Source organism: Astyanax mexicanus, chromosome 1, assembly GCF_023375975.1.
Source record: "Astyanax mexicanus isolate ESR-SI-001 chromosome 1, AstMex3_surface, whole genome shotgun sequence".
NCBI lineage: Eukaryota > Metazoa > Chordata > Actinopteri > Characiformes > Acestrorhamphidae > Astyanax > Astyanax mexicanus.
The window spans coordinates 81,316,706-81,330,030 of NC_064408.1; the positions used below are offsets into that span (position 1 = coordinate 81,316,706).

Genomic DNA, 13,325 nt, shown 5'->3' on the forward strand with positions numbered 1-13,325 from the left:
AGAATTTCCTACGTCACACGCAATAAATTAACATTTTTCATATCATTTTTACAGATCAAGGACAGAAGAAGTCTCCCAGGCCAGTTTAAGTAAACAATCAACAAATGTACACAGCTTGTCTGCGCTATTGGAACGCAAGAAAGCAGACTGGGTGGGGAAGAAGCACTGATATTCGCTGTAGCGTAAACTAGCAGCATGTCGTTGTACCAGATTCAATTAATAGTGTCCACACCAGACATTTTCCAGTAAGAAAGACGTAAATTTGTCTTTCCTCGGATCCTCCAACTCCAGCTTCTGTTTACAGAAGGTTAGAACCAGGAAATCGAGCTGGGGAAGAGATGATCCTGAAGAAAACAAGACGGCTCTCCAAAAATCGTACAGTTGAGGCCTGAGCCGACGCTGTTCTAAACCACCAGTGAAACATCTGTTTGCTTTAATATCAGAACTATTAGTCAATAAGCTAAAAAAGGCACTAGAACTCCACTTCACTACCTTGCAGTTGTGACTCAGAGAAAAAGAAAAAGAAAAGGAAAGAAAACGACGCTCCTAAATATGAAGTTTCCAAATGATTCAACTGTTAAACTAAAGAATTGCAAGGTGAGTGGATTTCTTAAAATTCAACATTAAAACAAACACGCACAACCTAAAAACAGACATGATAGCTGTTGACTGCAGTATGGCTTTTTTTTATATATGTCCCCAAAGTGTGTATGAGGGAGACTGTAGATGGTTGAGTGGAAATCATCTGGTCTCCTCACAGAGGAGAGACGAAGGTCCTTTGGGCCTCAGAGGCTCAGAAAGAGAGAGAGATCAAGAGAGAAAAAAATCAAGAGAGAGAGTGTGAGAGAAAGAGGAGGGACCAAAGGTCAGAGTGGGGGCAGCATGCAGACTGCTATCTCTAAAGATGGCGTAGAGGACGTTGAGCCATGGGCCTCAGCTGATGGTGTCCAGCACGGGTTAAAATCCAGCCCAGGAGGAAAGAGAGGGGCCGCCACAGCCAGAGGCTTTGGGGAAAAGGTCAGGGCTACTACAGCTGGTTAGACCGGTCTGCATTGTCAGGCTTTATGACGGGCAGCGGGTGAGCCTCAGTGTTGAAGACCCAGTGATCAAACGGCAAGTGGTCATCATCCGAGAAGAGCAGGTACAGATACCTGAGAGAGAGAGAGAGCAAGAGAGAGAGAGTTAGTTCAGCTGGTGCTTAAACAAATATGTTCACAGAATACAAATCTTAAGCATTGTTCTTGTAGGCCTGTCCTAATTCAAATAGAAATAATTGTGAGATATGATACTATGATGTCATTTTACAGTCATTAAAATGTTTGTGCCACTGATAAAATGATAATGAAATAGCAAAATAATAATAATAATAATAATAATAATAATAATAATAATAATAATAATAATAAAAAAATGACACTTGTTTTATTGAACTTGGTAACACTCTACAATAAGGGTCAAAAATAACAGCACATGACATTAGTTAAAACATTATTGAACATTATGAACATTGTAAATCAAAATGTAATGAGACATTACTTAAAAATATGAACTGATTAATAATATATCTTAACTAGTGTCAAATAATATTAGTTGAGACATTCAGTTGTAAAGACTGTTAATTAATATACCATTAATGTAAAGTAAAACCTGAATTTAAATGAATATGCAAAAAAAAAAAAAAAAAAGTTATTGATGCACTGGTCATTGGACAACAGGATAATAATGGATAATACAACAGGAAAACAGACTAATAACATTTCTTGAAGATTGCTCTTATAAAAATAAACACCCAACTAAACAAAAAGTGCAGAATCAAGGTCAACAAAAAGGGAAGTAAAAAAGATGAGGTAATGTTTATATCCATGTGATAAATCAATAACGTAATTACTGTAACAGGTGACCAGTTTCTCATCATAAGTGGTGTGATGCATATGAAGCCCATCACTAAAGATACTGCCAGGCTAAAGTACAGCCTCCACTTGGTATGGTTAGTTGAACACACTGATGCATACCATCCATCCTCTCATATACATTTTATTGCTATTTATTGCTATTGAAACAGCTGTGTTTGCATACGTCTACCAACTTTTTTTTTTTGCATCTGTTTACACATAGCCCTTCCACCTCTTACAGTTAACCTAGTCTGCGTGTTGTCTGTAACTACATTATGCCTGCCAATTTGGAGTCTTGAATCATTCTAAATATATGTTCTGTGTATATTACTCAAGGTGTGTTCTGGGCATTTACATCTTGAGGTGACGTCATGCATTGCAAAGATAGACATTATCATATGCAGTGTATAACTACACCTTTTAAGCTTAAACACCAGTGTTGGTTAAACACAAAAGGTTATAATTAGGGATACTCTAATCTGATAAAACATACATTAGGGACTAGATTTAACGTTTGTTAGTTAGTGTGTAAGAAAATTGTGTCTATGTTTTGCCTAGTTTTGTCTAGTTAGTTGGTGTGGTGGAGCAGTGGATAACACCATTACCTGCCAGTGAGCTACCGCATCATGTGGGAGACTAGGGTTCAATTCCTGGTCTGGGAAACTGAATGCTGTGCTACACCAATAGAAGTCCTTGGGCAGGACTCCTAACATTACATTGACCCACTTCTGTAATAGAAATAACCTTGTAATCACTCTGGATAAGAGGGCCAGCTAAATGTGTGAAAAAATTATTTTATTTTTTTTGTCCATGCAGTTTGGTTGTACCTGTGCGACATTTTTTTTCCACAAGTGTTTACTTTAGATAATCAACAGCACACTTTACACAGCAAAGTTGTGTGGCTGCATAATTTACATAAACACTCCAGATTGGTTCTGGGTTCAGATTGATCAGTGTTAGCCAACAGTCAACATTAAAGATTTTGATTGGATCAGGGGGCAAAAGAAACCTGATCAGAACATCCTTAGTTGAAATCCCACAACAGAACGGTCAAACTAGTTCAGAGAGTTAAAACTTTACTCTATAAAAGGCAAAACTCAGGTGTACCAGTCAAGAAAAGTACAGGAAAAAAAAATCAATAAGTGTCCAAAAAAAGCAAAACCTCAAAATACAGTCTTTCCACAAGGGGTTGCAGTACGTCTAGTTTTCAAATAAATAAATAAATAAATACATACATAAAAAATAGATCAAACCAAACCAAACCACATTTCTGAAAATGAATCGAGAGTAAAGAAATCCAGTCTCTGCACTGCAATCACAAGTTAAAACTGTATTATAGTTAGAAAACAATAAACATTACTGAGGATCACCGCTGTGTACCTCGTTATCCCCAACACTGCAGAGGTCACATTCCCAACTTGACCCATTCCAGCACATTAAATGTCATTTAATCAATTTAACACACTTATTTAATCAACTTAAGCTATTTGGCTAAATGATGCTTAACCCACATTAGAAGTCATTTAATCAACTTGCCCACTCCAGTACATTAAACATCATGTAATCAACTTGACCCACTGCAGCGTGTTCAGTGTAATGTCACCCTCTCAGCTTTGCTCTTATAAGTAGGTTCAATGATGAACAGACCTCTTTCAAATACTATAATAAACATAATGAACACAAAACAATCAAAATAATAAAAAAATAATGTACCGTTGCACTGCTATCCCTAAAAAGTAGGAATTGTGTACACTCACTATCCATAATTCGTTCTTTTTTCTCAGGACACAAAGAAAACACATCAATGTCTGTCTGCAAACCTCTCTATAGATCAGTGGAGGAAATAAATCTATTTTTGAGGAAACTGCCCATAGTCTGTTGCTCATAAAGCACCCAGAATGCACTGTGTATTACAGACAATACCATAGGAATATAGAGGTAAACAAGAAAAAACTAGAACATTTTATAGTGCCTGTGGTCAAGGCCAGTGAACAGAAATAATAAAAAAAAAAAAAAAAAAAAAAAAGTCTGTCTCTATACCTACAAATACTGTCTTTCTCAGGTGAGCACAGATATGTCAAAGCTGCACTGCAAATCAATCAACTGAAAAAAAAAAAAAACACTCGTTCTCAAAAACTTTTTTTTTATTTATTTATTTTTTTTTTTAGGAGCCTGGGGCCAAAACATGATGGAGTAAAGTTTAACGAGCAGGACTCAAATCAAATGTGTGTGTATAAACTGTGAGTACCATGAAGATCCACTAGACCCTTGTTTATATTCTTTATTCTCTATATTGTACACTACAGTCTGTAAATAGATTCAATATTGTCCTTGCATAATACTAATGCAAAATATTTTTTTAATAACTTGCCAGTGATTACTTAACGCCATATATGACTCCAGTAATAAAATAATAACCTTTTAATGTCTCAAGTCTGTTTTATGTTTAAGGCAGGTTTAGTAATATTGAGGTATTTATCTTGTTGCGTAATAATGTCCTGAAGTGCATATAATTATAGATAATTAAATAAAATACTGAAATATTAGGATAAATATATATATTTTTTGCCATTAATGTGGTTAAAATTTTAATCTAGAAGCATAAATGCAACAACCATTTAAGAATAATTGACAAATTGGTCATTGGATTGATCAATTAAAAAATTATGCAACCCTGGAACAATTAAAAATGTTCTTAATTTTTACGCATTCTCTCTAGTCATTTTACTTCAATATTCTTTTAAACAATTATTCTTTAAAAATATTCTTTAAATGGTAATCCTTTATGGCCCAAAATTAGTGTGAGGCAACTGTAAATATAAGAAAATATTAACTAGTAAAATATAAGTGATTTTTTACATATTCTTTCTTCATAAGATTATATTCTTACAATTTTTGAATACATGTAAAATAATTTTGCATTTTTATTTCTTACTTAAAGACACTTTGAAACACCCGCCCAGCACAAACTGTTATGGAAGACCGTATACTGGTCCACTAGCATGAAATTCTCATACCAGTGTATTGCATTTCAGATCTTATATTGATTCTGTACTGTAAATAAAAATGATTTTGGGTTCTCTGAGAGAAGAGAGAGAGAGAGAGTAACTTAGTCAGTAACTTCACTCCTTCATTTCTTTGATTTTACTGAGTGAATGAACTACTGAGCTCTAAGTTTTCTCTTCTGTAGTCTCCATTGCTCCACCAGCTGCTCGCGTTCGGTAAACCTGAGCCGGATCCTCTTTTAAAGGCTGTACATATAACGTACGTACATTAAGACGCGTGACGTGAAGAAGAACTCATGCGAAAAGCCACCCGACACCCCAGATTTTCGAAAGAATATATAAGGCTTAGCAGGTATGGTCGTTTGAGCACACTGATACCAATAAACACATTATTTTATCCCTTTTCCACTCAGAAATGCTTCTGCTTTCAGTTTAGACACAAAATAATATGGACTGATATTTTAACTATTTTTAAGTAAACAAGTATTTTGGGAGACTGAGCAATAATAACACACTGGTTTAAGACTTTTTGAGGCTGTTGGAAAAACTGGACTCATCCTCAAGCGCTCAGCAGCTGGAGGGCTTTCTGCTGTGCCGCTGGCAGAAGTGTGCCAGCAGGTGAGTGTAGACAGATAATGGAAGGTGAAGTGCAGGCTGCTAATGAGAGTGAGCAGATTTAGAGCTTTAATTAGTGATGCAGATAACAGCAGCATTTTTCATTCTTACTGCTCTCTGATTCTGAAATGAAGCCGCTAAGCTCTTTATAGGACAGAGACAGAACAGCACCCTGAAGCTCAATTCACTGCGTCCAGCTAACTCTGTGAGCTCAGAAAGGTCACACACACTCACACACAGTACCTGTGTGGTATGGAGCTGCAGCGGTGTGGTGGCGCTGTGTGTGTGTGTGATACAGTAGTTAATGCACTCTGTCAGGAACACAAACACACACCAGGAGCATCTCTCCCAGCCAACAGGAAACTCACACACCCACCAATCAGACACACACTCGCGCTACAGACGGATCATTACGGCTTACTGAGAGATTCTGGCCAGAAGCTGTACAGCAAAACGAATAGATGGCTTTCTGCTTGTGTGTCTCGTTCTGTTTTCTTGTACAGGTTGAGGAAAGAAAGCGTGAGCGCAGGCCAGAAGCCTGTAGGGGGCGTGCAGCTGTGAGCTAGGAGATGCTGGTTCAGGGGTGGTGATACTGATACAGCTGGAGGATTAGCAGGAGAGCTGTGAGATGGCACAGAGACACAGAGTCACACTGTAGAGCAGCATATTAGCTCAGTGTGAGGGAAGAAAGTACTGCTCTGCTAACAAGACTAGCAGCAGCACTTCTTTCTCACATTTCTACACGTCTCTTAAATTTGTACACCCAGACACACCTTTAAGATCACCCCTTTATGTATATGCACATAAACTCTTTTGTATACAATCAATAGTTCAACTACAATTCCCAAAATTCAGTCCTGTAACTTTCAGTATTGTATTTTGATAAATGAGTGAGCACAGGCATTTCAAATTCAATGTTTCTTGATGCTTAAGTAATCTTTGATAATAGTGTATAGTTTCAGAGTTTGTCAGTTTTATCAGTCATCTTCCTGCCTCTCTTCTGTGATTGGTGGATTTCTGTTTTGAAGGTATTTTTGGGGTCTTTTTTAAATAATTGTTTCTTATTTTATTATTAAAAATCAAATTTTTCTTCCCTAGTCCGATTACTCAACTCACTCATTAGTATTAGGACTCCCCCATCACTAGTAAATTCTCATACTAGTATATAACTCCTTTGATACATGTGAAGTCAGCCATCACCTTTTTTTTTTTTTTTGGAGCTTATGAAACTTTACTCAGTGCATTCTGAGTAAAGCACAGGGAATCATCTCTAATACATCAGTTAATAGATGCCTGTGCTGACGCCTGAGTGATGTGGGGAGAGAACGCTATCTACCGACACAGAGAGCACAAAGCCAATTGTGCTCTCTGGGGCACTGGCTGCTGTTGGCAAGCAGCATGACCAGGATTTGAACCAGCGATCCTCAGATCATAGTGGCAGTGCTTTAGTCCACTGGACCACTCAGAGCCTGTGGTCTCAAACTTTTGATCAGCTAATGAACAGCCTACTTAAGTTAAATCGTTTTTTTTATTAATTGGCTGAAGATTTTGATTTTGATTTTATGCAATCATAACTTGTGGGATCTAACAACAAACTACAACACTGTCTGTTGATCAGGGATTAAAACAACACAAAATGATCCACTGTCTGCAGACAATCTTTACTAAACTAATAAGCAAAAATCAATACTGTTTGTATTGATATACTTCAATATATTGATATAAATTGATACTTTGTATCAAATGTAAACTCTCTCCTTATGACAACCCAAATATACACCACAGTGAAGACTTATAGGTGGTTAGATGGGACTAAATGATCCAAACAGTAATAACTAAAGCCCAGTCCCAGAACAGGTAAATTTAACTGTGCAGATGAGCAGAGGCTGCTACATCAGATTCAGTATGAGGATGTCACTAAATCTGAAATGTCTTAGTGAAAAAGAAAAGATATCTGTATGTGTTCACTCGTGCTGTGCTCGGCTCTGTGTGCGGCCAATTCAACAAACTGCAGGAGATCTAAAGTTGACAGCCCTAGAATCAGGCAGATATTGTCTATTGTTATTGAGAAGAAGACTGAGAATGCTGTATCAGTATGGAAAGGGCATCACTGCTGGCCCAATATCAGCAGAAAATCCTGGATAGATTATTAGAGTAAAGAAGAAGAGAACTACAACAAAGAACAAAAATCTGTAACAGATCTACTTCCTCTACTACAGTATTATACTTTCACATGTGCTTAAATAGCTCAGTTGTTTCCCTTTTGTATTTTCTTAAAACAACATTATGTAGCATTTCTACCATAAATAAACAGCTTCAAAATCACTGTGGAGCTCCACTGAGCTGTGATATGGAGAACAGCACCTCTTTAATTAATCTTTAATCAGGACAACAGTTTATGCAAAAAATGTGTGACCTGAGTCACATTTGTGTAAAATCCTGTAATATTAATCTACTGCCTCAGTACAACTGATGGTACTCGATCTCTAAGCTGGTCCAGAAATGCATGTGTAAAGTGTGTCCTCCTTATGTGGGTGGCTCAAAGAAAAAAAAATACATACAAGAATACAACTTCCTGACTTTAAAGAAGTACAGGAGCAAAAAAACAGGAAAGAAGCCAAAGCTTGCATAACACTTCTTTGATAAAATTATTATAAAAAAGGATGACATTTTTATCAACAATATCATGACAATATGATTCATGCTTATAATGTCAAGCACTCCTTAAACAGACCATTTATCAAATCTTGAGCCTAAGAGTTTTGGTTAGCTGTTTACTTAACATTTATAATGAAAACCAGTCCACATTGTAACATTTGACTTGTAAACTCACAATTATAAACGTTATTAACTATTCAACAGTACTTTCTTAGCTTGTTAGTAAATCAGTAGTAATCAGTAGTAAATGCGAATAAGTGAAAGGCTACAAGAGTATAATTTTCTAACCCTGAATTGAGTTTTCTGCCCCACCCTTTCCTCCCCAGGGTTGCCAGATTGACACATAGTGGCAAGCGTCAATGAGTCTTACTCTGTAGCTGATTAGTAAATGTATACATTTCAGTATCCAAAATACCCATCTCTGCTACAATATTGGTGGTGGTAAATTATCTAGCTATGGTTAGTGAACCTTACTGAAGCTCAGTGATTAACTGTTTCACAGAGAAATAGCCAGCTGTTTGCGTGTTGATGTCTATCAACCCTGAGTGTGGACAGGAGGTCGTGCACACTATTGCTGAAAATGTATAAAACTATCAGGATACATATTTAAATATAAGGACAGTGCAGGAATGACTGGCAGTGGAGTAGACAGAGCTTGATATCCAGTCATCAAATACAAAAAAATTAAATAATAATTTGATAGTTCAGTAGCATTTAAAATCAAACTGTCAATTCAGTATCTAATATTCAGGATACTCAAGACTCAAGTGTGGTTTTGTGCCAGATGTACTCTCTGTAAGTACTGCATGCATGCCATGTGTGTGTATTTGTGTGTAATAACTGTGTAGGAAATATAAAAACTGGGTTCTGCTTTTACACACATACGCTATGAGCAGTTAAGTACGACAACTTTAGACTAAAAACAAACACAGTGAATTCCCAGACTGTTATACTGTATGTGTGGGTATGTGTGGGTGTGTGTTTGCCTTCACTACGTGTGACTTACTTCAGAGTCTCAGCCAAGTAGAAGCTCTGCTGGACGTCATCATGGCTGGGGCTGCTGGCGTAAACATCTCGAACGCCACTGTAGCCGCCCTCCAATCTACAGTGCTGCTCCAGAGCCTGAAACAATGAAAAGTCCTAATTTTAACATGAGCTCACAGATAGCCCAACCAAAGGAAAACTCAATATTAATATTAATGGAGCCTGTTAAAGCTCATAGCTCATAGCACAGAGACTATAAGCCTTCCTTAAGAGTGCTCTTTATACAGTGTTCATTCTATTCTGACATTAATATTAACATTAATATTAACCATTACATAGCACAGCTGTTAAAAAAAAAGCATACATTTAAAGTAGAATTTTGGTTTGGATGTTTCTGCAAAAGATATTGGTGAATGAAGCTAAATAACAGGAGTTACTGAAACAAGTGCTCAGTTAATCAATACAGCAATAAAACACAGAAACTCTTGGCAAAAATCAGTGCATATAAATGTTTTTTTTTTTTTAAATACTTTATTATCTATAACTAAAACAGTTTAAATGTTGCAGAACAGCCACCCCAGACAGATTCTTTCACTTTTAGTAACGGTTTTGTATATCTCAGCTTGTCCAGAAATGCATGTGTAAAGTGTGTCCTCCTTTATTGGGTAGCTCAAATACCTAATTACAATTCCCGACTTTAAAGGGAGTGCAGAAGAAGGGCTGACATTTGAGGACTAAAAAAAAAGCTAAAAAAGCTAAATTAGATTAGTAAAAAAAATAAAAATAAAAAAATAAATAATAAAACAAATAATAATATCAACTAGGCGGTACCAGAGCACCTAAATAAATATCTAAATGCACCTTAAATACATAAAAAAGGCTCAGTTCACAATTTTAAAATCACTTTTATTATCATGTATGCATAGCTGTCATTCAATTTATATTTTCTTCTTACTGTTGCCTATTCCTCTGTCAGATTTGTTCGTATGGACTCACAGTTTTTAAGATAACACTGGACTGTGTGAGATGTGCTCAGCTACACCTTAATGCAGGATCTTGGAAAGAATATAGAGGTTTTGACTGGCCTCTCCATTCTTTATCTTCCACATCTCCCCTTGACCTCCAAAGCTCCCCTGAACTGCCATTTCTTAATAATATTCTTCACTGCAGAGACCGCAAGCTGGAAGCGCTTGGCTATCTTCTTCATAGCCTTCCCTTAAATTGCCACCTTCAGGTTGATGCATTTTAATACTCCTAATAGCCCTTCATACACACAGGACCATTTACAGTCCACTTGGCTTATGAGAAAGGACATAAGGCAGAAGATAATTAACTGAGGACTGAGATAGAAAGAGACAGAGAGGGCAGAGAACAAGAAGCCAGTGGAAAATAAAAAGGAGGGAAAGAGAAAGAGAGTGAGGGAGAGGAAAAGTGTAAAGGAAAACAAATAAAGAGAGAATAAAAGAGGAAGGGGGGAACGAGATTTGAGGAAGAGGTAAAGCTACAAGAGGACAGAACAAGGTAAATAAGAAAGTAAGGAAAGAGAAATAAAAGAAAGAGAGGAAAGATAAATGAGAAAGAGAGAAAGAGAGAAAGAGAATTGCTCCTACAGCACTCATGTCGTTACTACACAATTACACGCCTGCAAAATCCTGCCAATCTGCATCCACTAGAGCCCTGCTGCGCTGGAGGCCAGAGCACAACCACAGGAGGAGTAGAGGAGTACAACACTGCGCCTGCAGCTGTCTGTCTGTCTGTCTGCCTGTGTCTCTCTCTCTCACACATACACACACACACACACAATCTATATATAAACAGCCGTGTGAGGAATACACAAATGGCTTCAGGAAAGGTGTCAATATATTCACATCTCACTTGGTTTACGGTCATAATTTCTATTACTATAAGGCTGAGTGAAAGAGAATTCACATTCAAAAAAATATATCACACTATTACTTCAAGACCAATAATCTTCAATGACTTATTTTTGGACAATCCTTAAGAAGAAACACTGCCTCATTCTGCTTACATACTCTGCTATACATCTGTTTCAGCTAAAAACTAAAGGCCAATTTACCGTAGCTCGGCGCGCACTTTCCTGGAAATGTATTTATTTGTCGTGTGAGGCGGACAGGTGCAGCTGTGATTGGTCCGCCAAGGCCTCGCGTTCCCACCCACACTTGCGGTTTAAACAGCAGAGCGACGCAGAGCTGCTAATATGAGCACGCTGAAGTATAAACGCGCTCCACTGCTTAGAGCACTTTCACTGGATACACATAGGTTTGAGCAGAAGTAGAAATTCGCCTTAAATCCATTCGCACTGTCCAAAATTATCCAAAAAACCTACACCAGTTGCAGACACAAGTATTGTAGAATCTTTGTAGAAAAGTCTACTAATAAATTAGCACACTTCTAATTGTATTTTGAGCAGCTGTACCAAGCCTATTGTCACCATGCTAAATACTAACCCCCACCAATAAGTTGACTGTGGAGCAGCCAAACTGTGCTTTCTGGAATGATCAAATGAGATTATCGTCAGATTCCTTTTATTTCTGTTCTTAAATAAGGGTTAATCTATTGTTGCACCAGTTCTTTTTTTCATCTGATTTGTTTAAAGACTACATCAACTTCCTGTAATTGGTCTAAAAATCTGAACCAGCTAAAAAAAGGGTTTTTACACTGCAAACGAACCGGAGCATGGTTCAGTAGAGCCAAACTCTTTCAGTAGAGACCACCTCTTTTGGTTGGACTAAACTTTGGTTCTTTGGTCCAGACCCAGGTTCACAGCCCCTTTTACACCTGCTACACAAGACATGTGAAATCACTTAAGTTCCACACAATTTACAATTATAACTTATTTTTCACTCCACCAATTTTTTTTGGTACTACTGAGGTGCACCAAAAGGGTAACATGGAGAAAAATGGACTGGCATGTCACTGCTGGTCAAGAAAAAAAGGGAACGTATTTACATTACCGGTCAGGGCTTTCTTATTTCATGTACCAAATTTCTTTTGGAAAGCTCACCTGTACGGCCTCCCAGCCCCACATCCTGTATTTGGGGTCGTGAGTGAACCTCCACATGTACATGTAGGTCTCGATCACCTCCGGCCTCAGGATGAAGTATTTCTCATTCTGCCGCGTAGCGATGGCTTCCACACCACCATCAAACCTGAAGGCCTCAGGTCCCAGCTTCAAATCTGAAAGCACACACAAACACAAATCCTCTAGCACCATGTGTGTGTGTGTGTGTGCGCGCATACAACAACCTCTTATTTATTCATTTATTTATTTATTACTTGTCGAGTAAGCTTATATTTAAGGTCTCTTATAAGAAAAAAATCAGTGATCAACTGAAATAAAACAGTGCAGAGCAGCACTGTTGAAACCCTGTACTCATTAAAACAATTCAGCATCTCAGATTTCCCTCTCTCACACTGTCAGAGTGTAAAAAAAACAGACAGCATATAAGCTAGAAAGGAACAGAGTTGTGGGAGAAGGAATCATTCAGATTAATGACAAATTCAAAAATGAAAGAGGCTTTTTTAAGGCAGATACATTCATTTTCTAAAGATTCTCCCCATTATTTTGACATCCTTTGTGCACCAACATTGCTCACATTAAACACTAATACTAGTACACACTACTACACCTACTCAGAGGCTATTACAGTGAAAAAGAGGCTTTCATCCACTTTATCAATCCTGTTGAACAGAAACAGTGTTCCTCTTTAGGACTGAATCCAAAATCTGCTCATTTAAAATCTCCAGAACCATGTAGTTTCATGTAGTTAATTATCCCACAGCCTAAATCAGGCAGTGATCTGGCACAGGCGCCAGTTCTGAAAAACTAATTAATGGAGTGCTCCAGCATCAGTGCTTTAACAAGGTGCTTTGCAGAATAAAGAAGATTCTGTGGAATAAACCACAGCAGCAAATGATCACACTGCTGATAAAACTAAAAGGAGACATGGACTTCATTTGTATTTCCAGATGAAGTAAGCTTTTTTTCCCCCTCCGTCATCCTACAAAACCCTTACCCAAGCACAAAAACCAAATGTCCTTTTAATATTTTGCAGTAGAATTGGCTGTCTGAAAATAGTGTAACATATTGTTATAAATTATCAAAATGATGTGGGACAAATGATACTTTTCTGAGCATATTGTGAATATC

General features: G+C 37.4%; 1 protein-coding gene across 1 annotated transcript in view; it reads right to left on the reverse strand.

Moving 5' to 3' along the window:
- Window positions 1–670: 670 nt before the first annotated feature.
- man1a1 (mannosidase, alpha, class 1A, member 1) overlaps window positions 671–13,325 on the reverse strand; it is a 198,545-nt gene continuing 185,890 nt past the window's right edge. The window contains exons 10-12 of the mRNA XM_022662004.2: window positions 12,180–12,352; window positions 9,177–9,292; window positions 671–1,151 (exon numbers count right to left, since the gene is read on the reverse strand). Coding sequence (XP_022517725.2) covers window positions 1,028–1,151; window positions 9,177–9,292; window positions 12,180–12,352 — 413 coding nt within the window. The 3' untranslated portion in view covers window positions 671–1,027. The remainder of the gene's footprint in view (window positions 1,152–9,176; window positions 9,293–12,179; window positions 12,353–13,325) is intronic.